Here is a 27,587-nt window from a genome sequence, read left to right as displayed (position 1 = left end):
AGTAAGGTATCAGTTTTTTATTTGTAATAAATTTACAAACATGTCTAAAAACCTGTTTTCACTTTGTCATTACAGGGTACTGTGTGTAGATTTAGGATTTTTATTTATTTAATCCATTTTAGAACGAGGCTGTAACGTAACAAAATGTGGAAAAAGTCAAGGGGTCTGAATACTTTTCCGAATGCACTGTACATACGGCTGAAAAGTTGTTTCAGCCAATCAGCATCCAGGACCCAAAGTTCCCGGTTTATAGTCTAGTATAATAGTGTTGGATGTATCGGTCTAAGCTCCTGACTCCGAACCACAAACGCCACCGCAGCGACGGGGGTTCTCTGGGGTTTCTACACCCCTCACTATGTCTATCTGTCCTCTCTAAACTCAGATACAGAAAGGGATCTCCTTCAAAAAGTACCTGTAGTAGTATTGTTGCAGGGTCTTGAACCTGCCTGTGGGCCGCCTGGCCAGGGTGTTATTCAGATGTATAATAGTGTAAAATATAGTATAATAGTGTATAATATAATAGTGTAAAATATAGTATAATAGTGTATAATATAATAGTGTAAAATATAGTATAATACTGTATAATATAATAGTGTATAATATAGTATAATACTGTATAATATAATAGTGTAAAATATAGTATACTAGTGTATAATATAAGTGTTTAATATAGTATACTAGTGTATAATATAATAGTGTATAATATAGTGTATAATATAGTATAATACTGTATAATATAATAGTGTATAATATAGTATACTAGTGTATAATATAAGTGTTTAATATAGTATACTAGTGTATAATATAATAGTGTATAATATAGTGTATAATATAGTATAATACTGTATAATATAATAGTGTATAATATAGTATACTAGTGTATAATATAAGTGTTTAATATAGTATACTAGTGTATAATATAATAGTGTATAATATAGTGTATAATATAGTATAATACTGTATAATATAATAGTGTATAATATAGTATACTAGTGTATAATATAAGTGTTTAATATAGTATACTAGTGTATAATATAATAGTGTATAATATAGTGTATAATATAGTATAATACTGTATAATATAATAGTGTATAATATAATATAGTATATAATAATAATAGTATTGTACCTGTAGTAGTATTGTTGCAGGGTCTTGAACCTGCCTGTGGGCCGCCTGGTCAGGGTGTTATTCAGATATATACTAGTGTAAAATATAGTATAATAGTATTTAATATAATAGTGTAAAATATAGTATACTAGTGTATAATATAAGTGTATAATATAGTATAATAGTGTATAATATAATATAGTATAATAGTGTATAATATAATATAGTATAATAGTGTATAATATAATATAGTATAATAGTGTATAATATAATATAGTATAATAGTGTATAATATAATATAGTATAATAGTGTATAATATAATATAGTATAATAGTGTATAATATAATAGTGTATAATATAATATAGTATACTAGTGTATAATATAGTATAATAGTGTATAATATAATATAGTATACTAGTGTATAATATAATATAGTATAATAGTGTATAATATAATAGTGTATAATATAATAGTGTATAATATAATATAGTATAATAGTGTATAATATAATAGTGTATAATATAATAGTGTATAATATAATAGTGTATAATATAATATAGTATAATAGTGTATAATATAATAGTGTATAATATAATAGTGTATAATATAATAGTGTATAATATAATAGTGTATAATATAATAGTGTATAATATAATAGTGTATAATATAATAGTGTATAATATAATAGTGTATAATATAATAGTGTATAATATACTAGTGTATAATATACTAGTGTATAATATAATAGTGTATAATATAATAGTGTATAATATAATAGTGTATAATATAATAGTGTATAATATAATAGTGTATAATAGTGTATAATATAATATAGTATACTAGTGTATAATATAATAGTGTATAATATAATAGTGTATAATATAATAGTGTATAATATAATAGTGTATAATATATTAGTGTATAATATAGTATATAATAGTATTATACCAGTACCTGTAGTAGTATTGTTGCAGGGTCTTGAACCAGCCTGTGGGCTGTCTGGTCAGGGTGTTATTCAGATATATACTAGTGTAAAATATAGTATAATAGTGTATAATATAATAGTGTATAATATAGTATAATAGTGTATAATATAGTATAATAGTGTATAATATAGTATATAATAGTATTATACCAGTAATAGTAATAGTATTATACCAGTAATAGTGTATAATATAATATAGTATACTAGTGTATAATATAATAGTGTATAATATAATAGTGTATAATATAGTATATAATAGTATTATACCAGTACCTGTAGTAGTATTGTTGCAGGGTCTTGAACCAGCCTGTGGGCTGTCCGGTCAGGGTGTTGTTCAGCAGGTCCTGGAAGGTGGGAGAGACGTAGAAGTCCTGGTCTATGGGGAAGGGCATGCGGTAGTGGAGGTTGTGGAGCAGGCGGTACGCCCCCTGGTGGATGGAGCGGATAGGGTAGTACATGGTCACCTCATGGAGGGACTGGCTGCCGTAGACAGTGCAGAAGAACAAAGAAAACATAAAAAAAAGCAAGAATCCAAAGTACAGTGTAGTAATGAGTAATTACAATACTCGTTAGACTGAAGTAATAATTAAACAGTAATAAGGACCCTGTAATGTAAAGTGTTACCTAATACACACAAAGAAAGAAAGTCACACTATGGGCCAGTTTCCCGGACACAGATTCTAACTAGTCCTGAACTAAAAATCATTCTCAGCGGAGAATCAGCATGGAACATGCTGTTAAGTCCAGGACTACAGTAGGTGTAATCACAGTGTCTGGGAAATCACCCTATATATATAGTCTCAGTGGTTAACTGGTTATAACACCAACATCTAACACACCGTGCCTTCCTTCCTTCCTTTGTACCTGGCGTAGACGGTGTGCCAGGCAGCGGGGGAGGATTTTACCTGGCGTAGACGGTGTGCCAGGCGGTGGGGGAGGATTTTACCTGGCGTAGACGGTGTGCCAGGCAGCGGGGGAGGGTTTTACCTGGCGTAGACGGTGTGCCAGGCGGTGGGGGAGGGTTTTACCTGGCGTAGACGGTGTGCCAGGCAGCGGGGGAGGGTTTTACCTGGCGTAGACGGTGTGCCAGGCGGTGGGGGAGGATTTTACCTGGCGTAGACGGTGTGCCAGGCAGCGGGGGAGGGTTTTACCTGGCGTAGACGGTGTGCCAGGCAGCGGGGGAGGGTTTTACCTGGCGTAGACGGTGTGCCAGGCAGCGGGGGAGGGTTTTACCTGGCGTAGACGGTGTGCCAGGCGGTGGGGGAGGGTTTTACCTGGCGTAGACGGTGTGCCAGGCGGTGGGGGAGGGTTTTACCTGGCGTAGACGGTGTGCCAGGCGGTGGGGGAGGGTTTTACCTGGCGTAGACGGTGTGCCAGGCGGTGGGGGAGGGTTTTACCTGGCGTAGACGGTGTGCCAGGCAGCGGGGGAGGGTTTTACCTGGCGTAGACAGTGTGCCAGGCGGTGGGGGAGGGTTTTACCTGGCGTAGACGGTTTTCCAGGCAGCAGGTGAGGGTTCGGAGACGAGGGCAGGGAGGAGGGAGCGGCCTGTGAGGCTGACAGGGGTGGTGGGGGTGCCCGGGAGGCAGTATGAGGGGTACGGGATGGAGAACCAGTCCAGTAAGGTGGGGGTGATGTCTGGAGGGAGGTAGAGAGAGAGATGGTTAGGTTCTATCACAATTTATCTTCCTGTGACTTCTTACATCCAATTTCCTTGCCTCCTTAAAGCACATTGGAGGAGAACAGCCAAGGTTTTCCCCCTCTGAACTTCTCCACCAATGGGCTTTGAGAAAGAGGAGAGAGGATGTGAGGAATCGTGGAAAGGCAAATTGAGATTTAAACATAGTGGTTAAATTACTTTTAAAATCCTTCCTTCCTCCTTTCCTTGAGGTGATCTCCCAAACATATACTGTAGAAGGGTAGTTATGTCTCCCCCTAATGGTAACAGTGGTATTACACATGCATCAAGAAATACATCCACACATCCATTAATTAATTCTCCCCAGCTATTATCAGTCAATCCACCAATACCTTCTTCCCTCCTCCCTTTTCCTCTCTCGCTCTCTTTCCCTCCAACCATCATTCTCTCTCCCTCCCTCCACCATCATTCTCTCTCCCTCCCTCCAACCATCATTCTCTCTCTCCCTCCCTCCAACCATCATTCTCTCTCCCTCCCTCCAACCATCATTCTCTCTCCCTCCCGCCAACCATCATTCTCTCTCCCTCCCTCCAACCATCATTCTCTCATCCCTCCCTCCAACCATCATTCTCTCTCCCTCCCTCCAACCATCATTCTCTCTCCCTCCCTCCAAACATCATTCTCACTCATCCCTTCCACCAACCATCATTCTCTCTCCCTCCCTCCAACCATCATTCTCTCTCCCTCCCTCCCTCCAACCATCATTCTCTCTCCCTCCCTCCCTCCCTCCAACCATCATTCTCTCTCCTTCCCTCCAACCATCATTCTCTCTCCCTCCCTCCAACCATCATTCTCTCTCCCTCCCTCCAACCATCATTCTCTCATCCCTCCCTTCAACCATCATTCTCTCATCCCTCCCTCCAACCATCATTCTCTCATCCCTCCCTCCAACCATCATTCTCTCATCCCTCCCTCCAACCATCATTCTCTCATCCCTCCCTCCAACCATCATTCTCTCATCCCTCCCTCCAACCATCATTCTCTCATCCCTCCCTCCAACCATCATTCTCTCATCCCTCCCTCCAACCATCATTCTCTCATCCCTCCCTCCAACCATCATTCTCTCTCCCTCCCTCCAACCATCATTCTCTCTCCCTCCCTCCAACCATCATTCTCTCATCCCTCCCTCCAACCATCATTCTCTCATCCCTCCCTCCAACCATCATTCTCTCATCCCTCCCTCCAACCATCATTCTCTCATCCCTCCCTCCAACCATCATTCTCTCATCCCTCCCTCCAACCATCATTCTCTCATCCCTCCCTCCAACCATCATTCTCTCATCCCTCCCTCCAACCATCATTCTCTCATCCCTCCCTCCAACCATCATTCTCTCATCCCTCCCTCCAACCATCATTCTCTCATCCCTCCCTCCAACCATCATTCTCTCTCCCTCCCTCCAACCATCATTCTCTCATCCCTCCAACCATCATTCTCTCTCCCTCCAACCATCATTCTCTCATCCCTCCCTCCAACCATCATTCTCTCATCCCTCCCTCCAACCATCATTCTCTCATCCCTCCCTCCAACCATCATTCTCTCATCCCTCCCTCCAACCATCATTCTCTCATCCCTCCCTCCAACCATCATTCTCTCTCCCTCCCTCCAACCATCATTCTCTCTCCCTCCCTCCAACCATCATTCTCTCATCCCTCCCTCCAGTAGACTGACGTAGGCCTGGCTGGTCCCTCCCTTCCCATCTCTCCTGCTCCCCCTCCCTCCCTCCCTCTCACCCAGTAGGCTGACGTAGGCCTGGCTGGTCCCTCCTTCCCTCCCTCTCACCCAGTAGGCTGACGTAGGCCTGGCTGGTCCCTCCTTCCCTCCCTCTCACCCAGTAGGCTGATGTAGGCCTGGCTGGTCCCTCCCTCCCTCCTGCTCCCCCTCCCTCCCTCTCACCCAGTAGGCTGATGTAGGCCTGGCTGGTCCCTCCTTCCCTCCTGCTCCCCCTCCCTCCCTCTCACCCAGTAGGCCTGGCTGGTCCCTCCCTCCCTCCTGCTCCCCCTCCCACCCTCTCACCCAGTAGGCTGACGTAGGCCTGGCTGGTCCCTCCTTCCCTCCCTCTCACCCAGTAGGCTGACGTAGGCCTGGCTGGTCCCTCCTTCCCTCCCTCTCACCCAGTAGGCTGACGTAGGCCTGGCTGGTCCCTCCTTCCCTCCCTCTCACCCAGTAGGCTGACGTAGGCCTGGCTGGTCCCTCCTTCCCTCCCTCTCACCCAGTAGGCTGACGTAGGCCTGGCTGGTCCCTCCTTCCCTCCCTCTCACCCAGTAGGCTGACGTAGGCCTGGCTGGTCCCTCCCTCCCTCCTGCTCCCCCTCCCTCCATCTCACCCAGTAGGCTGACGTAGGCCTGGCTGGTTCCTCCCCATCTCTCCCTGTGTTCAGGTGATGACACCAACATGGGTTCTGCGGTGCCTGATCCGTACAGGTTGGTGCGTCCGTTGGGGAAAGGGATACCGTTATCAGAGCTGTAGATCACCAAGGTGTCATTCTCATAACCAGCCTCCCTCAACTCAGCCAGCACCAGACCAATACCTATGGAAGACAGGAGAGGACACGTTATGAACAGAGTGCCCCATGGTGGCGGTGGGGTTATGGTATGGGCATAAGCTACGGACAACGAACACAATTGCATTTTATCGATTGGCAATTAGAATGCACAGAGATACCGTGATGAGATCTTGAGGCCCATTTTTTTTAAGGTAATGTGACCAACAGATGCATATCTGTATTCCCAGTCATGTGAAATCCATAGATTAGGGCCTAATGAATTTATATCAACCGACTGGTTTCCTTATATGAACTGTGACTCAGACAAAGTCTTTCAAATTGTTGCGTTTATATTTTTGTTCAGTATAGTTTGTGAAATGTAGAAAACAGAACTCTGAATGGGTCATGTGATGAGCGATTGCGTTGCCTCCCGCCATTAGTTCATTTTGGCAGCGCGTCAATTTATCTGATTATCAGCTGTTGTCAAACACGTGAGGTGGGAAAAGACGAGTGAATTCTACTAGAAATGAGTATGCAGTTTAAGTATGTAGTACGCTAGTGTGGGTATTGGGACACGGCCGTGGATGGATTCATGGTGTAGAATCAGACTAATACCTACAGCGGAGAAGTTTACCAGTCATGTATTAGCTGTGTGATAAATAGAGTTCAAATACACGTCTGTGTGTGTTCATGCATGTCGGTGTGTTCCTCTCTCTATTCATGTTGGTGTGTTCCTCTCTCTATTCATGTCGGTGTGTTCCTCTCTCTATTCATGTTGGTGTGTTCCTCTCTCTATTCATGTTGGTGTGTTCCTCTCTCTATTCATGTCGGTGTGTTCCTCTCTCTATTCATGTCGGTGTGTTCCTCTCTCTATTCATGTTGGTGTGTTCCTCTCTCTATTCATGTTGGTGTGTTCCTCTCTCTATTCATGTTGGTGTGTTCCTCTCTCTATTCATGTTGGTGTGTTCCTCTCTCTATTCATGTTGGTGTGTTCCTCTCTCTATTCATGTTGGTGTGTTCCTCTCTCTATTCATGTTGGTGTGTGTGTGTTTGTTCCTCTCTCTATTCATGTCGGTGTGTTCCTCTCTCTATTCATGTTGGTGTGTTCCTCTCTCTATTCATGTCGGTGTGTTCCTCTCTCTATTCATGTCGGTGTGTGTTCCTCTCTCTATTCATGTTGGTGTGTTCCTCTCTCTATTCATGTTGGTGTGTTCCTCTCTCTATTCATGTTGGTGTGTTCCTCTCTCTATTCATGTTGGTGTGTTCCTCTCTCTATTCATGTTGGTGTGTTCCTCTCTCTATTCATGTTGGTGTGTTCCTCTCTCTATTCATGTTGGTGTGTTCCTCTCTCTATTCATGTTGGTGTGTTCCTCTCTCTATTCATGTTGGTGTGTGTGTGTTTGTTCCTCTCTCTATTCATGTCGGTGTGTTCCTCTCTCTATTCATGTTGGTGTGTTCCTCTCTCTATTCATGTCGGTGTGTTCCTCTCTCTATTCATGTCGGTGTGTGTTCCTCTCTCTATTCATGTTGGTGTGTTCCTCTCTCTATTCATGTCGGTGTGTGTTCCTCTCTCTATTCATGTTGGTGTGTTCCTCTCTCTATTCATGTCGGTGTGTGTTCCTCTCTCTATTCATGTTGGTGTGTTCCTCTCTCTATTCATGTCGGTGTGTGTTCCTCTCTCTATTCATGTCGGTGTGTTCCTCTCTCTATTCATGTCGGTGTGTGTTCCTCTCTCTATTCATGTTGGTGTGTTCCTCTCTCTATTCATGTTGGTGTGTGTGTGTGTGTTCCTCTTTCTATTCATGTTGGTGTGTGTGTGTGTGTTCCTCTCTCTATTCATGTTGGTGTGTGTGTGTTCCTCTCTCTATTCATGTCGGTGTGTTCCTCTCTCTATTCATGTTGGTGTGTTCCTCTCTCTATTCATGTCGGTGTGTGTTCCTCTCTCTATTCATGTTGGTGTGTTCCTCTCTCTATTCATGTCGGTGTGTGTTCCTCTCTCTATTCATGTTGGTGTGTTCCTCTCTCTATTCATGTCGGTGTGTTCCTCTCTCTATTCATGTCGGTGTGTTCCTCTCTCTATTCATGTCGGTGTGTGTTCCTCTCTCTATTCATGTTGGTGTGTTCCTCTCTCTATTCATGTTGGTGTGTGTGTGTGTGTTCCTCTTTCTATTCATGTTGGTGTGTGTGTGTGTGTTCCTCTCTCTATTCATGTTGGTGTGTGTGTGTTCCTCTCTCTATTCATGTCGGTGTGTGTGTGTGTGTTCCTCTCTCTATTCATGTCGGTGTGTGTGTGGGTTTGTTCCTCTCTCTATTCATGTCGGTGTGTGTGTGTGTGTGTGTGTGTTTGTTCCTCTCTCTATTCATGTTGGGGTGTGTGTGTGTGTGTGTGTTCCTCTCTCTATTCATGTCGGTGTGTGTGTGTGTGTGTGTGTGTTCCTCTCTCTATTCATGTCGGTGTGTTCCTCTCTCTATTCATGTTGGTGTGTTCCTCTCTCTATTCATGTCGGTGTTTGTTCCTCTCTCTATTCATGTTGGTGTGTGTGTGTTTGTTCCTCTCTCTATTCATGTCGGTGTGTTCCTCTCTCTATTCATGTTGGTGTGTTCCTCTCTCTATTCATGTCGGTGTGTTCCTCTCTCTATTCATGTCGGTGTGTTCCTCTCTCTATTCATGTCGGTGTGTTCCTCTCTCTATTCATGTTGGTGTGTTCCTCTCTCTATTCATGTCGGTGTTTGTTCCTCTCTCTATTCATGTTGGTGTGTGTGTGTTTGTTCCTCTCTCTATTCATGTCGGTGTGTTCCTCTCTCTATTCATGTTGGTGTGTTCCTCTCTCTATTCATGTCGGTGTGTTCCTCTCTCTATTCATGTCGGTGTGTGTTCCTCTCTCTATTCATGTTGGTGTGTGTGTGTTTGTTCCTCTCTCTATTCATGTCGGTGTTTGTTCCTCTCTCTATTCATGTTGGTGTGTGTGTGTGTTCTTGCATGTGTGTGTCGGTGTGTTCCTCTCTCTATTCATGTTGGTGTGTTCCTCTCTCTATTCATGTCGGTGTGTTCCTCTCTCTATTCATGTCGGTGTGTGTTCCTCTCTCTATTCATGTCGGTGTGTTCCTCTCTCTATTCATGTCGGTGTTTGTTCCTCTCTCTATTCATGTTGGTGTGTGTGTGTTTGTTCCTCTCTCTATTCATGTCGGTGTTTGTTCCTCTCTCTATTCATGTTGGTGTGTTCCTCTCTCTATTCATGTTGGTGTGTGTGTGTGTTCTTGCATGTGTGTGTCGGTGTGTGTGTTTGTTCCTCTCTTTATTCATGTTGGTGTGTGTGTGTGTTCTTGCATGTGTGTGTCGGTGTGTGTTCCTCTCTCTATTCATGTCGGTGTTTGTTCCTCTCTCTATTCATGTTGGTGTGTGTGTGTTTGTTCCTCTCTCTATTCATGTTGGTGTGTGTGTGTTTGTTCCTCTCTCTATTCATGTCGGTGTGTGTTCCTCTCTCTATTCATGTTGGTGTGTGTGTGTTCTTGCATGTGTGTGTCGGTGTGTGTTCCTCTCTTCATGTCGTTGTGTGTGTGTGTGAGTTCCTCTCTCTTCATATCGGTGTGTGTGTGTGTGAGTTCCTCTCTCTTCAGGTCGTTGTGTGTGTGTGTGTGTGAGTTCCTCTCTCTTCATGTCGTTGTGTGTGTGTGAGTTCCTCTCTCTATTCATGACGGTGTGTGTGTGTGTGAGTTCCTCTCTCTATTCATGTCGGTGTGTGTGTGTGTGTGTGTGTGTGTGTGAGTTCCTCTCTCTATTCATGTCGGTGTGTGTGTGTGTGAGTTCCTCTCTCTATTCGTGTGTGTGTGTGTGTGTGTGTGTGTGTTCTTCCTCCTCTTACCCTGGTCCAGTCTGCTAACTGTAGTGTACTGGGCAGCCAAATCAGCTCTCGCTACAGGGGTGTCTGGGACGAAGTGGGGCACCTGGGTAAGTGTTAAATTACATATTATATTCAATGAAATAATTAATGGTAGTACTCTCAAATAGCAGGTGGAAAGTGATATACTGTCTTAGAATAGATTAGCATAGAACAGAGTACAACAGAACCAGCACCAAATCCTTACCTTGACTTGGTCTGGGGTGTAGTATTCTGGCTTCCAATCTGGAATCCTCCCCATTCCACTCTGGCCGTTCCCAAACTTCTCACAGAATGCTCCGTACTGCGGCTGGGAATGGCCACAGCGGTGGGTGTCGTGGAACGCCACATACAAGAAGAACGGTCTCTCTTCCTCTTCCTTTCTCTGGGTCTGGAAGAACTTCCTGACCAGTAGTTTGATCCGGGTGATATTCCGACCCACCTAGTAGTAGGAGTAGTAGAGGTAACAGTAGGAGTAGTAGTAGTAGTAGTAGTAGTAGTAACGGTAGCAGTAGTAGTAGTAGCAGTAGCAGTAGGAGTAGTAGTAGTAACAGTAGTAGCAGTAACAGTAGCAGTAGGAGTAGTAGCAGTAGTAGTAGTAGCAGTAGTAACAGTAGTAGCAGTAACAGTAGCAGTAGGAGTAGTAGTAGTAGTAGGAGTAGTAACAGTAGTAGTAGTAACAGTAGTAGCAGTAGTAGTAGTAGTAACAGTAGTAGTAGTAGTAACAGTAGTAGTAGTAACAGTAGTAGTAGTAGTAACAGTAGTAGTAGTAGTAACAGTAGTAGTAGTAACAGTAGTAGTAGTAACAGTAGTAGTAGTAGGAGTAGTAACAGTAGTAGTAGTAACAGTAGCAGAGGTAGTAGTAACAGTAGTAGCAGTAGTAGTAGTAGGAGTAGTAACAGTAGTAGTAGTAACAGTAGCAGAGGTAGTAGTAACAGTAGCAGTAGTAGTAGCAGTAGTAGTAGTAGCAGTAGTAGTAGTAGCAACAGTAGTAGTAGTAGTAGCAGTAGTAGTAGTGGTAGTAGTAGTAGCAGCAGTAGCAGTAGTAGTAGTAACAGTAGCAGTAGTAGTAGTAGTAGTAGTAGTAGTAGTAGCAGTAGCAGTAGTAGTAGTAGCAGTAGTAGTAGTAGTAGTAGTAGTAGTAGCAGTAGTAGTAGTAGTAGTAGTAGTAGCAGTAGTAGTAGTAGTAGCAGTAGTAGTAGTAGCAGTACAATTTATTGGTTGAGCTGATTAACTGTTTTAATTATACACCAATTTACAATCATAGATTGTCATAAAATAAGATTCTAAAATAGCATAATAACGCTAAACAAACAATATATAAAAGAATGGTTTAATAATTCTACCTGAAGTACAGAGTTGTTTTCCTCTGTGTAGGCGAATTCAAAGGGATAGACAGGGCCAGGGCCTACGTGTTTCTTCCCAATGATCCCTGTATGGAGGAGGAATAGGGAAACTGGCACTCTGGTACACTCCATCAAAACACACATGTCCCCGCGCACTTGTGATGATGTGTGTGTTATCTACCTGTGTGTGTGTGTGATGATGAGTGCGAAGGGTGTGTGTGATGATGAGTGTGAAGGGTGAATGTGTGTTAACTACCTGTTTGTGTGTGTGTAAGGTCTTGACAATGCTACGGGTGGGTGTGTGATGATAAGTGTGTAGGGTGAATGTGTGTTAACTACCTGTGCGTATGTTAGCTTGGCCCAGCAGTAAAGGTAGGCTTTGTACTCCGTCAAACGAGTTGAAGTGATGGACTCCCTGGTGCAGGCCGTACATACCATTCTGATGCTGAGGACAGAGGAACACGAGAAAACAAAATGGATGAATGACCTGCCCTGGAAGGCAACCTATTCCCTATATGGCTCTGGTCAAAAGTAGTGCACTGTATAGTGTTCCATCTGGGATGTCCCCACTTTATGTTGCTGTATGTATCATGAAGAAAAATTAGGAGTGTGTTCCAAAGGGCACCCTGTTATTTAGTACACTACTTTTGACCAGGAACCATAGGGAGGAGGTGAACACACACACACTTTTTCCTCTCTCTCGCTCTTGCCTTCTCTCTCTCTCTCCACACACACACACACACACACACACACCACACACACACACACACACACACACACACACACACACACACACACACCTGTGGCAGGCCTGTTAGTATGGTGGATCGGCTGGGAGAACAGCTACTAACGGAGGTGAAGGCATTCTGGAACACCAGGCTGCGTCGACCCAGAGCGGCTAGGTGAGGCGTGCGGACCACGGTGTTGTTATAGACCGACGTCTCGAAGCCTGCGTCGTCCGCTGAGAGAGCGAGGGGGGAAGGGAGTGGAGAGAGTGAAGGGGGGAGAGATGAAGTGTGTTGACCGAGTAGCTAAGTTGAAGAACTGATGTCAAAAACTCACAAATACATCTGATCGAATTCATTGATAAGTGACACGCAGTGTCGATCTTTGATTAATTTAACTGCAGTTAATATAACCCAAAGCAAAAAGTGACTTACCGATAATAAGAAGTACATTCCTCTTCTTGCACTCTACAACACAGCATATTACCGCCAGCAACAAAACTATCACATCATGACCAACAGCCATATCCGTCTCATAAAGTTCCAAATCATAAACACAATATTTTCAGTTGCAGTATATTGCAGAGTCCACTTTTTAAGAAAATATAGCATCAGCTCTATAAAGCTTATCTTAAACACTCCAGTCAAAGTGTTTGTTTGACATTATTGACATATTCTACATTGAAGTAAGCCTATCCTCTATTTACTGATTACTTTCGCAATAATCAATGTTTTGTTTTCTCTTGTTCAAAGAAAATGCAGTGTGAAAATCAATTTGATCTACTCCCGGAAATAGCGCAAACACAGCGCTTCAAACCCCACCCACTTTGGTCACATGATCGTGGTCACATGAGGTGGAGTGTTTAAGTTTTGCCGGAGAAGAGTGGACGCAACGGAAGTCTCTCTTTTTTTCTTTCTTGCTCAGCGCAAGTGACATTTAGGGAAGGTGGTTTCTTGATCAGCACAAGTTACATTTAAGGGAAGTGGTCACTGCAGTGATTATGTTGCTGACCTCGCTTAGTTGCGGTCAGTAAACGAAAGAATAGATGTATTGTGATTGAAGAACACAGGCGTTTTATAAAGAATAGATCGCCTGGAAATAGGTTTGTCTATTTAAGTAATTCATTCTATGTCCATTCCACTGGATCATTTTATTGCCAGTCAGTATTTGCCTGCCCAGTATGTGTGTCCGTGTGTGTATCCGTCTGTCCGTGTGTGTGTCCGTCCGTGTGTGTATCCGTCCGTCCGTGTGTGTATCCGTCCGTCCGTGTGTGTCTGTCTCTGTCTGTACAGTGTATATTGTAATAAACCCAGGGTCATTACAATGTATGTATGTATATATATGTGTGTGTGTGTGTTTGTAAGGTCTTGGCAATGGTGTGTGTGTGTGTGTGTGTGTGTGTGTGTGTGTGGGTACGTGTAATGATGAGTGTGACGGGTGAATGTGTGTTACCTACCTGTGCTTGGCCCAGCAGTAAAGGTAGGCTTTGTACTCCGTCAGACGAGTTGAAGTGATGGACTTCCTGGTGCAGGCCGTACATACCATTTTGTGTGTGTGTGTGTGTGCGCCTGAGGCCTGAGCAGCTATGAAAATGACTGTGGACCCAATGACAAATTTAAAACTGTATGAGACCAGAATGCAAATTGTAAAGTAGATCTTAAACAAATTGTCATGTGATCGTGGCTAGCCAGTGTCAAATACATTTGCCAGCCAGCGCCATAGCAGTATATTCTAAATGGGATGTGGTGGGTTGGCATGGTGATACCATAGCCGTATATTCTAAATTGGATGGGGTGTGTTGGCATGGTGATGCCATAGATTTTAAATGGAGTGGGTTGGCATGGTGACACCATAGCCATAGATTTTAAATGGAGTGGGTTGGCATGGTGACACCATAGCCATAGATTTTAAATGGAGTGGGTTGGCATGGTGATAGTTAAATCAATCTGCGTATGTTCTTTTGCCTCGACTGAATTTAGAAACTATAGATTCAATAAATGAGACAAAAATATTTTGCTCATGCTCTGTTGGCAGTACAGTAGAACTCAGAACTCGTGAAAGTAGAGTACAGTAGACTGACTGATAAATGCACGTAGCTCACAGTCTAGTTCATCTTGGTTGGCACCCTGATATAAATCTCACACTTGTGGGTAGGATTTGAATAGTTAAAGGAAAACTCCACCCTAAAACGACCGTTTGGTACAGTATTTGTTTCATGAGTCCATTGTTGACAAAGTCCCAACATGTTATGCCAGTCAGCAATCCAATTTTTAAGATAAGCAACTTTCAAAATAGCGACATCATCACCATATGATGCCGAATACGTCATACGAGGATGATTTCTGTATTTTGAAAGTGGCTTATCTTGAAAACTCGATTGCTGACAAGCAAAACCATTTTCCTTTAAGTCTGTCAGGAGACGACAGTCTACAGTATCCTCTATTTTACCATCTTTGTCTTCGTTCTTTATGGGCTTTTATTGCTGGATTTAATTGACCACTTTTCTCCTTTCTTTCTGTTCTTTCATCACAGTGAGTGCACCAGTACTACCACACATGGAATGGAGACACACTGGGAGGATCTTGCCTTTCTGGATTCTAGAATGATGTGAGATCTGACGGTTCTGGGAACATTGGTGATTCTCTGCTCTCTTGGTGTTTCGTCCTCTTTTACCTGCCTAGTTGGAGTGTGGAGACGTGGATGTCATATTATAGTCGAGTTTGAACCTCACCCACCCTGAGGACTGAGGACTGAGGTAAGCAAACACAACCTACCTGGCCTACTGCTGCCACCTACAGTACCTTCCTGGTTTTGCCTGTTTGTGTGTCTATGGAATGAAGACATTGGATTGGTTTTCGTGTGTGTGTGTGTGTGTACTGTAGTCTCAAAATCTGCTTCTCAGCACTTTGTGTGTCTGTCTATGACTCTGCTCTCTGTCTACATTAACATCTCTCCGCCTCCTCCATCTCATGTTCGGCCCTTCACCAACTACAGACCCTCCTCTGTCCTGTTCCGTCCTGCTTCCAGGCAACATGATGGAGCCCCTAGTCGACCGGCCCGGGCCCCAGATAGGAAGGTCCTCTCTGGGGGAGAGAATGGCCTCCTGCTGCTCCTACAGAACCCTCCAGGCCTGGCTCCCCATCCTCACCTGGTTACCCAAGTAGGTGTCCCACCCTCATCTCTTTCTCTGGTGATGAGAGACAAAGGCTGCCCAGCTAGCACACACTGTTCTAAGAACCACGTGTTTCTTAGGTGGAAACGTCAGTACTTCAGCATTACGTTTTCTACAGGTTTCTTCATGGTTCGATTTAAAGTCATGTTCTCAGAACATTAAGAAAACCTTCCATAAAAACCACGAGAAAACATTCTAAACGTTCTTAGAATGTTATTTAAAAACATATACATTCCGTTCTCAGCGTCAACAAAACTCTCTCCTTTATTTTTTTTACATAATGTTCAGTTGTTGGCCCCGTGCCCACTAATTGGCCAACCCTGATCTTAATGAGTGGTTGATTACTTTGATATGGGGTCTAAATGAGCTAAAAGGAACAGCTTTGAAAGAGTTAATAAAACATGGCCTGCTAGCTCCATCCTGGTGGCGCAGTGGACTAATTCCATGGATAGAGAACAGAAGAGCACAGATATGAATGTCACTGACGCCTTGCCTCAATAAAAAAATACATGTATTTGCCTGATTGATACTTAGGACACATGGGAATTCATCTGCTTATCTGTGCTGGGAGTTCAGAACAGTTAACCCCAAACTAAACTAGCAGGGTTAGTAAGTCTTATTGAAGCACGTTATTTATTTACTTTCAAATATGTCTTGGTCTCTGTCTCTCAATCTAAATCCTTGGGGAGCTAACACAAGTCTTTCTGTGTTTTCTCCACCTCCAGGTACAGGCTGAGCTGGCTCCAGATGGACCTGATAGCAGGTCTCACCGTGGGTCTAACCACCGTACCACAGGCCCTGGCTTATGCTGAGGTGGCCGGCCTACCTGTACAGGTGAGAGATCCAATGGATCACAGTTCATAGGCCTGAGTGTCTATAGACCATAGAATGTACAGGTGAGAGGGAGGAGCAAGGGGCAGGGGTTTGTCTGTACAGGTGAGAGGGAGGGGCTGGGGGCAGGGTTTATCTGTACAGGTGAAAGGGAGGGGCTGGGGGCAGGGTATATCTGTACAGGTGAGAGGGAGGAGCAAGGGGCAGGGTTTATCTGTACAGGTGAGAGGGAGGGGCTGGGGGCAGGGTTTATCTGTACAGGTGTGAGGGAGGGGCTGGGGACAGGGTTTATCTGTACAGGTGAGAGGGAGGGGACAGGAGCAGGGTTTATCTGTACAGGTGAGAGGGAGGGGACAGGGGCAGGGGCAGGGTTTATCTGTACAGGTGAGAGGGAGGGGCTGGGGGCAGGGTATATCTGTACAGGTGAGAGGGAGGAGTCGGGGTTAAATAGTTAGGCCTACCTGTACTGGTGAGTGGTAGTAGAAGTACCTGCTATATCTCTGGGACAAGGCCTCTCACGCCAGAAGGATCACATGCTGTTTCTAGTGTTGTATTAATAAACTTTTGGCACACCTATGTTGTTACATTTTCCAACCCCTCACAGTAAGCATAGTTGAGTGTAATGTTGAACATGTTATTGGATCATATAGCTTTATAGACCTCAGAGTGCATCCCAAATGGCACCCTATTTCCTATATAGTGCACTACTTTTGACCGGAGCCCTATTCCCTATATAGTGCACTACTTTTGACCGGAGCCCTATGGGGGAATGAATAGTTTAGAGAATAGGGACACAGTAGGGACACAGTTCATAGGCCTGAGTGTCTATAGACCATAGTCATCAAGTCCTCTCATGTTTTAGTACACTACAGCTTTACCTTGGGGACTCTTTTACCTGCTACCTGACATAACACTCTTCTCCCTCCATCTTCTCCTACAATCCCCCTCACTTCTCCTCTACTCTCTTTTTGTTTCCTACCCAGACCCCTCACTTCTCCTCTGCTCTCTTTTTGTTTCCTACCCAGACCCCTCACTTCTCCTCTGCTCTCTTTTTGTTTCCTACCCAGACCCCTCACTTCTCCTCTACTCTCTTTTTGTTTCCTACCCAGACCCCTCACTTCTCCTCTGCTCTCTTTTTGTTTCCTACCCAGACCCCTCACTTCTCCTCTACTCTCTTTTTGTTTCCTACCCAGACCCCTCACTTCTCCTCTACTCTGCCTCTCAATTCAATTCAAGGGGTTTTATTGTCATGGGATTCATATGTTTACGTTGCCAAAGCAAGTGAAATGGATGAACAAGCGTGAAATAAACACTAAAAACTAACAGTAAACATTACACTCACACATTTTCCAAAATAATAAAGACATTTCAAATGTCATATTATGTCTATATACAGTGTTGTAGCGATGTGCAAATAGTTAGTTAAAGTACAAAATGGAAAATAAATAAATATGGCTTGTATTTACAATGGTGTTTGTTCTTCACTGGTTGCCCTTTTCTTGTGGCAACAGGTCACAAATCTTGCCGCTGTGATGGCACACTGTGGAATTTCACCCAGTAGATATGGGAGTTTATCAAAATTTGATTTGTTTTCGAATTCTTTGTGGATCTGTGTAATCTGAAGGAAATATGTGTCTCTAATATGGGTATACATTTGGCAGGAGGTTAGGAAGTGCAGCTCTCTCTACTTCCTTTAAGTCAAATTATCCCCCTCTCTACAGTACGGCTTGTACTCAGCCTTCATGGGTGGGTTCATCTATACGTTTCTGGGAACCTCCAAGGATGTAACCCTGGGTCCTACTGCCATCATGTCCCTGCTGTGTGCCTCCTACGTGGGGGGAGACCCGGTCCGAGCCGTCCTCCTCAGCCTGATCTGTGGAACCATACAGACCGCCATGGCTCTACTACGTTTGGGTAGGGGAGAAATAATAGTTTGTTGTAGATTGTCTTCATAGTTCTGGTTCTAGATCATCCTCATAGTTCTGGTTCTAGATCACCCTCATAGTTCTGGTTCTAGATCACCCTCGTAGTTCTGGTTCTAGTTCACCCTCGTAGTCATGGTTCTAGATCAACCTTGTAGTCCTGGTTCTAGATCAACCTCATAGTCCTGGTTCTAGATCACCCTCATAGTTCTGGTTCTAGATCACCCTCAGTTCTGGTTCTAGATCACCCTCAATTCTGGTTCTAGATCACCTCATAGTTCTGGTTCTAGATCACCCTCATAGTTATGGTTCTAGATCACCCTCATAGTTATGGTTCTAGATCACCCTCATAGTTATGGTTCTAGATCACCCTCATAGTTATGGTTCTAGATCACCCCCGTAGTCCTGGTTCTAGATCACCCTCGTAGTCCTGGTTCTAGATCACCCTCGTAGTCATGGATCTAGATCAACCTCGTAGTCCTGGTTCTAGATCAACCTCGTAGTCCTGGTTCTAGATCATCCTCGTAGTTCTGGATCATGGTGCTGGTTCTAGATCACCCTCATGGTTCTAGATCACCCTCATAGTTATGGTTCTAGATCACCCTCATAGTTATGGTTCTAGATCACCCTCATAGTCCTGGTTCTAGATCACCCTCATAGTCCTGGTTCTAGATCACCCTCATAGTCCTGGTTCTAGATGAACCTCGTAGTCCTGGTTCTAGATGAACCTCGTAGTCCTGGTTCTAGATGAACCTCGTAGTCCTGGTTCTAGATGAACCTCGTAGTCCTGGTTCTAGATGAACCTCGTAGTCCTGGTTCTAGATGAACCTCGTAGTCCTGGTTCTAGATGAACCTCGTAGTCCTGGTTCTAGATGAACCTCGTAGTCCTGGTTCTAGATGAACCTCGTAGTCCTGGTTCTAGATGAACCTCGTAGTCCTGGTTCTAGATCATCCTCGTAGTCCTGGTTCTAGATCATCCTCGTAGTGCTGGTTCGGGATCATCATAGTGCTGGTTCTAGATTACCCTCATAGTTATGGTTCTAGATCATCCTCATAGTTATGGTTCTAGATCATCCTCATAGTTCTGGTTCTAGATCATCCTCAAAGTTCTATTTCTAGATCATTTTTGGTTTCAGGGTTTCTTCTGGACTTCATCTCATTTCCGGTGATCAAAGGCTTCACCTGTGCTGCCGCGGTAACCATAGGCTTCGGTCAAGTCAAGGTGAGACACACACATACACACACCATCCCTGTATGAGGACAGTGTTAATTCAGTGTTGTTTTGTCTCCAGAATGTGCTGGGACTGAAGGACATACCTCATGAGTTCTTCCTGCAGGTCTACTACACCTTCTACAGGATACCTGAGACCAGGTAGAGTAGAGGACTGGTCTACACCTTCTACAGGATACCTGAGACCAGGTAGAGTAGAGGTCTGGTCTACACCTTCTACAGGATACCTGAGACCAGGTAGAGTAGAGGGCCGGTCTACATCTTCTACAGGATACTTGAGACCAGGTAGAGTAGAGGACTGGTCTTACACCTTCTACAGGAAACCTGAGACCAGGTAGAGTAGAGGACTGGTCTACATCTTCTACAGGATACCTGAGACCAGGTAGAGTAGAGGGCCGGTCTACACCTTCTACAGGAAACCTGAGACCAGGTAGAGTAGAGGACTGGTCTACACCTTCTACAGGATACCTGAGACCAGGTACAGTAGAGGGCTGGTCTACATCTTACAGGTAGAGTAGGCCTACAGTAGGCTATACTTTTGTGTGTGTGTGTGTGTGTAATGTTGTCGTAACGTGTGTGTGTGTGTAATGTTTTAATGTGTTTGTGTAATATCGTTGTAATGTGTGTGTAATGTTATTGTAACGTGTGTGTGTTTGTGTAATATCATTGTAGTGTGTGTGTGTGTGTAGGATAGGAGACGTGGTTCTAGGTCTGCTGTGTCTGTGTGTAGGATAGGAGACGTGGTTCTAGGTCTGCTGTGTCTGTGTGTAGGATAGGAGATGTGGTTCTAGGTCTGCTGTGTCTGTGTGTAGGATAGGAGACGTGGTTCTAGGTCTGTTGTGTCTGTGTGTAGGATAGGAGACGTGGTTCTAGGTCTGCTGTGTCTGTGTAGGATAGGAGACGTGGTTCTAGGTCTGCTGTGTCTGTGTGTAGGATAGGAGACGTGGTTCTAGGTCTGCTGTGTCTGTGTGTAGGATAGGAGACGTGGTTCTAGGTCTGCTGTGTCTGTGTGTGTGTGTGTAGGATAGGAGATGTGGTTCTAGGTCTGCTGTGTCTGTGTGTGTAGGATAGGAGATGTGGTTCTAGGTCTGCTGTGTCTGTGTGTAGGATAGGAGATGTGGTTCTAGGTCTGCTGTGTCTGTGTGTAGGATAGGTGACGTGGTTCTAGGTCTGCTGTGTCTGTGTGTAGGATAGGAGACGTGGTTCTAGGTCTGTTGTGTCTGTGTGTGTAGGATAGGAGACGTGGTTCTAGGTCTGCTGTGTCTGTGTGTAGGATAGGTGACGTGGTTCTAGGTCTGCTGTGTCTGTGTGTAGGATAGGAGACGTGGTTCTAGGTCTGCTGTGTCTGTGTGTGTAGGATAGGAGACGTGGTTCTAGGTCTGCTGTGTCTGTGTGTAGGATAGGAGACGTGGTTCTAGGTCTGCTGTGTCTGTGTGTAGGATAGGAGACGTGGTTCTAGGTCAGCTGTGTCTGTGTGTGTAGGATAGGAGATGTGGTTCTAGGTCTGCTGTGTCTGTGTGTGTAGGATAGGAGACGTGGTTCTAGGTCTGCTGTGTCTGTGTGTAGGATAGGAGACGTGGTTCTAGGTCTGCTGTGTCTGTGTGTAGGATAGGAGACGTGGTTCTAGGTCTGCTGTGTCTGTGTAGGATAGGAGACGTGGTTCTAGGTCTGCTGTGTCTGTGTGTAGGATAGGAGACGTGGTTCTAGGTCTGCTGTGTCTGTGTGTAGGATATGAGACGTGGTTCTAGGTCTGCTGTGTCTGTGTGTAGGATAGGAGACGTGGTTCTAGGTCTGCTGTGTCTGTGTGTGTAGGATAGGAGACGTGGTTCTAGGTCTGCTGTGTCTGTGTGTGTAGGATAGGAGACGTGGTTCTAGGTCTGCTGTGTCTGTGTGTGTAGGATAGGAGACGTGGTTCTAGGTCTGCTGTGTCTGTGTCTGCTGGTGACGTTGCAGTGGATGAAGAGTACCCTGGAACCCCCGTCAGAACAGAACGCCTTCCTCACCAGGGCCGCTCACAGTCTGGTCTGGGGCATCGCTACCGGTCAGTACCGGTAGGGGGAGGGGTGTGTGTGTGTGTGTGTGTGTGTGTGTGTGAGAGAGAGAGTATAATGTGTGTGTCTCCCCACCTCAGTGCGTAATGCGTTGGTCGTAGTGGCGGCGACCTTCGTGGCGTTCTCATGGAACGCGTTTGGCTCACCGGTCTTCACCATTACCGGGAAAACATCCCAGGGCCTGCCGCCGTTCAGAGCCCCTCCCCTCTTCGAGACCACGCCCAACGGTACCAGCATCAGCTTCGGAGAGATCATAGAGGTGAGTGACAGACCAATAGGGATACAGAGTTGGTGAGTGACAGGGGGACAGACCAATAGGGATACAGGGTGGGGGAGTGACAGGTAGATGGACCAATTTGGATACAGAGTTGACACTGGAGAGTGGGTGTCGTAATTTTGTTATCACCGTTGGGGAGAGCAGGGGGAGAGTGAGCTGAACCAATGATATTACAGTATTGATTTGTTAGTGTTGAGTTGTCACAGTATTATTATGTTTCCAATTAGGTTACAGTGAAAAGTAACAAGTAGCTATTACAGCAAAGGTCCCCAGTCGCTCTTGGTCAGTATGCTAAGCCAATCAGGGAACAGTAATTAGTCATTAGAACGCCGTTGTCCAATCACATCTCGGATATGAGTGATTGAAAACCCCTTCTGACCAATCCCGTGGCAGGATTTTGGAGGAGGGCTGGCTGTCATCCCCTTCATGGGAGTACTGGAGAGCATTGCCATCGCTAAAGCCTTCGGTGAGAGCTGTGTGTGTGTGTGGTTGTGTGTGTGTGTTTGAGCGATGTTAATGGTGCGCTCCTTCTGTACCAACGTGTGTTGTTAAATGTTTATTTGTTATTTATTTGACCAGAGAAGTCACATTGAGGATGGAATATCTCAAAAATCTTGCATAATTATTCTGTTTCTCTATCTTATTCGCTGTTAAGTGAGTTTAAATGCACTTTGAATAAAGTTTGATTTGATTTGAATCCCCAGCCAGTCAGAATGACTATAGGATCAATGCCAACCAGGAACTGTTTGCTATTGGTCTAACCAACATTATGGGATCCTTCGTCTCAGCCTATCCGGTCACAGGAAGCTTCGGAAGGTGTGTGTGCATTAGTGTTGCCATGACACCAGTATGGTGATACTAGGAAGTCAGGAAACAAAGGAAACACAACATGAAGCAGACTGAAGCTCTTGAAACAGTCCTAATGTTGGAAACAAACAGCCTGATGTTGTCACCCAGAATCACAGTTGTTTATTTTGGAAGTTGTACCACACAATATGTTACAAAAGTAGGTTTTAAAGGAGTTTAGTCTGCTTAGTGTTTTATTTTTTGCCATGGAAAATACTGACATGGTGACAACACTAATGTCTGTGTGTTTCCTGTGTAGTGTGTGTGTGTGTGTGTGTGTGTGTTATATACACACTGTCTGTGTGTTTCCTGTGTAGTGTGTGTGTGTGTGTGTGTTATATACACACTGTCTGTGTGTTTCCTGTGTAGTGTGTGTGTGTGTGTGTGTGTGTGTGTGTGTTTGTGTTATATACACACTAATGTTTGTGTGTTTCCTGTGTAGTGTGTGTGTGTGTGTGTGTGTGTGTGTTATATACACACTAATGTATAATCTGCCCATGTCCAGGACTGCAGTGAACTCCCAGACAGGAGTGTGTACTCCAGCCGGAGGCATAGTCACTGGTAAGACAGAATTTACTACAAATATCACTCCCATTTCTTTCTCTCTCTCCTATCCATCCATCTTTCTCTCTCTCTCTCCTATCCATCCATCTTTCTCTCTCTCTCTCCTATCCATCCATCTTTCTCTCTCTCTCTCCTATCCATCCATCTTTCTCTCTCTCTCTCCTATCCATCCATCTTTCTCTCTCTCTCTCCTATCCATCCATCTTTCTCTCTCTCTCTCCTATCCATCCATCTTTCTCTCTCTCTCTCCTATCCATCCATCTCTCTCGCTCTCTCCTATCCATCCATCTTTCTCTCGCTCTCTCCTATCCATCCATCTTTCTCTCGCTCTCTCCTATCCATCCATCTTTCTCTCGCTCTCTCCTATCCATCCATCTTTCTCTCGCTCTCTCCTATCCATCCATCTTTCTCTCGCTCTCTCCTATCCATCCATCTTTCTCTCGCTCTCTCCTATCCATCCATCTTTCTCTCGCTCTCTCCTATCCATCCATCTTTCTCTCGCTCTCTCCTATCCATCCATCTTTCTCTCGCTCTCTCCTATCCATCCATCTTTCTCTCTCTCTCTCCTATCCATCCATCTTTCTCTCTCTCTCTCTCCTATCCATCCATCTTTCTCTCTCTCTCTCTCCTATCCATCCATCTTTCTCTCTCTCTCTCTCCTATCCATCCATCTTTCTCTCTCTCTCTCCTATCCATCCATCTTTCTCTCTCTCTGTACTGTACTGCAATGTTGTTGTAGTATTGTACTGTAGTATAGTTGTTTACTGTATAATACTGCAGAATACTTGTAATTATTGTGTAGTGTCTGACGCCCCCTGGTGTTGAGGTGTACTAGTTAGTATACTGTAATTAATGTGTGGTATCTGTCTGATGTTGAGGTGGGGTTGTGTAGTAGTTAGTATACTGTAATTAATGTGTGGTATCTGTCTGGTGTTGAGGTGTGGTAGTGCTGTTGTCCCTGGCCTTCCTGATGCCAGCGTTCTACTACATCCCTAAAGCCTCTCTGGCAGCAGTCATCATCTGTGCTGTGGCTCCCCTGGTCGACTACCGCGTCGTCATGCAGTTCTGGAGGATACGCAGTGAGTCGTTTGTGTTGAACCTGTGTGTTTGTCTCACAGTTTTTACATCTTTGTGTGTCAGTGTGTATTTCAAATGTGTGTGTGTGTGTGTGTGTGTGTGTGTGTGTGTCTTAGAGCTTGATCTGGTGCCGTTCCTGATCACCTTCCTGTTGAGTTTCTGGGAGGTGCAGTACGGCATTGTGGGAGGTGTAGTTGTTTCTGGACTCATGCTGCTCTACAATGTAGCCAGGCCCAGCATAAAGGTAATGTGTATGTGTATGTGTGCGTGCGTGCATTCATTTGTGTGTGTGTGTGTGTGTGTTCTCTCTGTGTGTAACAGGTGTGTGTGTAACAGGTGTGTGTGTGTGTTCTCTCTGTGTGTAACAGGTGTGTGTGTGTGTGTGTGTTCTCTCTGTGTGTAACAGGTGTGTGTGTGTGTGTTCTCTCTGTGTGTACAGGTGTGTGTGTGTGTGTTCTCTCTGTGTGTAACAGGTGTGTGTGTGTTCTCTCTGTGTGTAACAGGTGTGTGATCATGGTGTTTTGGTGATGGAGTTAGATAGTGGACTCAGTTTCCCCTCCACAGAGTACCTCAACACTGTCCTATACACTCAGGCACTGCAGGGTAAGAGAGAGTGTGTGTATTCTGGAATGCTGGAACATTGTTAATGTGGGAGGCAATCCGTCTGCCTAGGGAGACTAATCTTTCCTCCTCTTGTGCGTGCCCCCCCCCCCCCCTGTCTCCCTCAGCCTCTCCTCCTAGGTCAGTGGTCCTGGACTGTCATCATGTCAATACTGTAGACTATACAGTTGTCAACGAGCTCAGGGACCTGCTACGACAGTTCAAACTACGAGGGGTCGGACTCATCTTCTCTGGCCTGCAGGTACTGACTGACTGACTGACTGGGTGTGTTCTGGCCTGCAGGTACTGACTGACTGGGTGTGTTCTGGCCTGCAGGTACTGACTGACTGGGTGTGTTCTGGCCTGCAGGTACTGACTGACTGGGTGTGTTCTGGCCTGCAGGTACTGACTGACTGGGTGTGTTCTGGCCTGCAGGTACTGACTGACTGGGTGTGTTCTGGCCTGCAGGTACTGACTGACTGACTGGGTGTGTTCTGGCCTGCAGGTACTGACTGACTGGGTGTGTTCTGGTCTGCAGGTACTGACTGACTGACTGGGTGTGTTCTGGTCTGCAGGTACTGACTGACTGACTGGGTGTGTTCTGGTCTGCAGGTACTGACTGACTGACTGGGTGTGTTCTGGTCTGCAGGTACTGACTGACTGACTGTGTTCTGGCCTGCAGGTACTGACTGACTGGGTGTGTTCTGGCCTGCAGGTACTGACTGACTGGGTGTGTTCTGGTCTGCAGGTACTGACTGACTGACTGGGTGTGTTCTGGTCTGCAGGTACTGACTGACTGACTGGGTGTGTTCTGGCCTGCAGGTACTGACTGACTGGGTGTGTTCTGGTCTGCAGGTACTGACTGACTGGGTGTGTTCTGGCCTGCAGGTACTGACTGACTGGGTGTGTTCTGGCCTGCAGGTACTGACTGACTGACTGGGTGTGTTCTGGCCTGCAGGTACATTAGTCGACCAACAATGATGAAGTATAATCAGACTGATTGCATCTCTCTCTGTCTCTTCTCTTTTCTTCCCTCGGTCTCCCTCTCTCTTCTCTTCCCTCTGTCTCCCTCTCTCTCTTCTCTTCCCTCTGTCTCTCTCTCTCTTCTCTTCCCTCTGTCTCCCTCTCTCTCTTTTCTTCCCTCGGTCTCTCTCTCTCTCTTCTCTTCCCTCTGTCTCCCTCTCTCAGTATTCGGTCTTGGAGGTCCTGTTGGCAGCAGACCTGCCGGATCTTAGACACACCGCCAGTGTGGAGGCGGCACTAACCATCCTATCGGGTAGCACTCAGTGACTGACACTGCAACCAACCAATCACAGACGAGAACAGTGATATATTTTTTTTTTATGCTGTCCTGAACCAATTCCTGCTGAGTACACCGATTACACTCGACTCAACGGACCCTGACACTGAAATCAGAATGATTGGTATGGATCTGGACCAATCAGGGTACAGCGGTGGCCAAGAATGTCCCGCCCCCTCACCAATTGATTGGCTGTCAAGCAGTTGACAGGTTGTCAATCCCTTTTTTTTTAACCAAACATGAGAACCGATCTCTTATGCTTTTCCACTTTGAAGATGCTGCTGTGTGATCGGTTTCTTCTTGTAGCTTTTATAATGACTTTCATGTTGAAGTTATCTGTTAGACACTGATCAAGTCTAGAGTAGGTTTGTGGTTTCTATCACTAATGGACATTTGAATGTCTCAGTGTGCAGTTTGAAGGTAGTTTCTGGCCCATTGCTAACTAGCGTTAGCATAATGACTGGAAGTTTACAGGAACAGCTAGCACACACACACCACCTTTATCCTGGGTCTGTTTTAACACGTTTGCTCTGTGCGTTAACCCCTTCAGAGCCAACATACACAGAGGAACTGGAGGACAGGAAATCACTTCTCAGGAAGTGATGTAAGGAAAGAAGCCCCACCCTCGCAGCACTTAACTTCCTGTTTGTGTTCCAAATCAAAATTCCAAATCCTTTCCAAGCCCCTACCCCTGTGTCCCAATCCTGGTCCCGCGGACCCTTAAGGGGGGCACATTTTAGTTTTCTGCACTCACAAACCTGATTCAACCAAATGCTTGATGAGAAGTTTATTAGTTGAATCAAGCTAAAAACAAAACCTGTGCACCGCCTTGGGTCCCCGGACCAGGATTGGGAAACCCTCACCGGAGTCAGTGTGTGTGGATAGGTGGAAGCAATATGGAGGAAATAGCACTTAACCTGTCCAGAGATATAACTGTATATCTAATACCTATGGAATGTTTTGATTTGATTTACATAGGTGTTAGGTCTCTATCTGGTATAGGACGTGTTAAATATCCTTAGACTGGTGAGGTACTTACACTATTGCAACTTTGTTTTTAACTGTTCTTCTTATACACATTAATACATATAATATATTATTGTATACATTTGCTTGATCAATTAGACTTTGATAAATTACAGTTATTGATCACTTTCAAATTGATCAATTGTGCTTTATTGGTTGCCTCTATTGGATGAGAAGTTGACTGTCTCCTACTCTCTCTCGCTGTGTGTGTGTGTGTGTGTGTGTGTGTGTGTTTACCTGTACGATCATGACCATAAGAAGAATATCACATTCCAAATGGTTTGTGCCTTGCATGTTCTGCACTTAATACAATTATTATGTTGTTTTTTAACACTTTGAAACTTTCTAATTCTTACTTAGAAATGTATTTGATAAGACTGACAATTTGTATCCAGCTCCAAACTTAGTTTTATGCAGTGAATTAACCAGTGTTGTAAAGTGCTTAAGTAAAGATACTTTAAAGTA

At 44.8% G+C, this 27,587-nt stretch overlaps 2 protein-coding genes across 5 annotated transcripts in view; one reads left to right on the top strand and one right to left on the bottom strand.

The window, feature by feature from the left end:
* Positions 1–13,075, bottom strand: part of sgsh (N-sulfoglucosamine sulfohydrolase (sulfamidase)) — a 20,811-nt gene extending 7,736 nt beyond the window's left edge. The window contains exons 1-9 of the mRNA XM_036948066.2: positions 12,660–13,075; positions 12,300–12,460; positions 11,839–11,944; positions 11,500–11,585; positions 10,362–10,595; positions 10,139–10,220; positions 6,117–6,320; positions 3,575–3,731; positions 2,369–2,575 (exon numbers count right to left, since the gene is read on the bottom strand). Of these exons, the coding sequence (XP_036803961.2) occupies positions 2,369–2,575; positions 3,575–3,731; positions 6,117–6,320; positions 10,139–10,220; positions 10,362–10,595; positions 11,500–11,585; positions 11,839–11,944; positions 12,300–12,460; positions 12,660–12,750 (1,328 nt within the window). The 5' untranslated portion in view covers positions 12,751–13,075. The remainder of the gene's footprint in view (positions 1–2,368; positions 2,576–3,574; positions 3,732–6,116; positions 6,321–10,138; positions 10,221–10,361; positions 10,596–11,499; positions 11,586–11,838; positions 11,945–12,299; positions 12,461–12,659) is intronic.
* Positions 13,053–27,587, top strand: slc26a11 (solute carrier family 26 member 11). Of its 4 annotated transcripts, none has more exons than XM_090195338.1 (17): positions 13,053–13,327; positions 14,758–14,980; positions 15,220–15,385; positions 16,123–16,231; positions 17,950–18,142; positions 19,287–19,372; positions 19,443–19,522; positions 21,280–21,422; positions 21,513–21,691; positions 22,103–22,175; positions 22,414–22,525; positions 23,061–23,116; positions 24,058–24,198; positions 24,313–24,440; positions 24,700–24,799; positions 24,925–25,058; positions 25,985–27,587. In XM_090195338.1, the coding sequence occupies exons 3-17, from the start codon at positions 15,258–15,260 to the stop codon at positions 26,084–26,086; spliced, it is 1,764 nt and encodes a 587-aa protein (XP_090051464.1). In that variant the 5' UTR covers positions 13,053–13,327; positions 14,758–14,980; positions 15,220–15,257; the 3' UTR covers positions 26,087–27,587. The 4 variants fall into 4 exon arrangements, with proteins under 4 accessions (XP_090051464.1, XP_090051467.1, XP_090051465.1 ...); XM_090195341.1 differs by having other exon boundaries at positions 13,058–13,327; positions 15,253–15,385; positions 19,488–19,522; XM_090195339.1 differs by having other exon boundaries at positions 13,058–13,327; positions 15,253–15,385.

The sequence above is a fragment of the Oncorhynchus mykiss genome, chromosome 13 (assembly GCF_057628025.1).
Source record: "Oncorhynchus mykiss isolate SJ-2025 chromosome 13, ASM5762802v1, whole genome shotgun sequence".
Taxonomy (NCBI): domain Eukaryota; kingdom Metazoa; phylum Chordata; class Actinopteri; order Salmoniformes; family Salmonidae; genus Oncorhynchus; species Oncorhynchus mykiss.
Note: the sequence above shows the minus strand (reverse complement) of the source record. Positions and strands in the feature narration are given on the sequence as shown.

Excerpts from the sequence above, each read along its gene's own strand:
- slc26a11 (XM_090195338.1), top strand. The coding sequence starts at position 15,258 with ATGATGGAGCCCCTAGTCGACCGGCCCGGGCCCCAGATAGGAAGGTCC. Across the intron at positions 21,692-22,102 it reads GCTTCGGAGAGATCATAGAG|GATTTTGGAGGAGGGCTGGC; the intron begins GTGAGTGACAGA and ends ATCCCGTGGCAG. Across the intron at positions 24,441-24,699 it reads TAGCCAGGCCCAGCATAAAG|GTGTGTGATCATGGTGTTTT; the intron begins GTAATGTGTATG and ends TGTGTGTAACAG.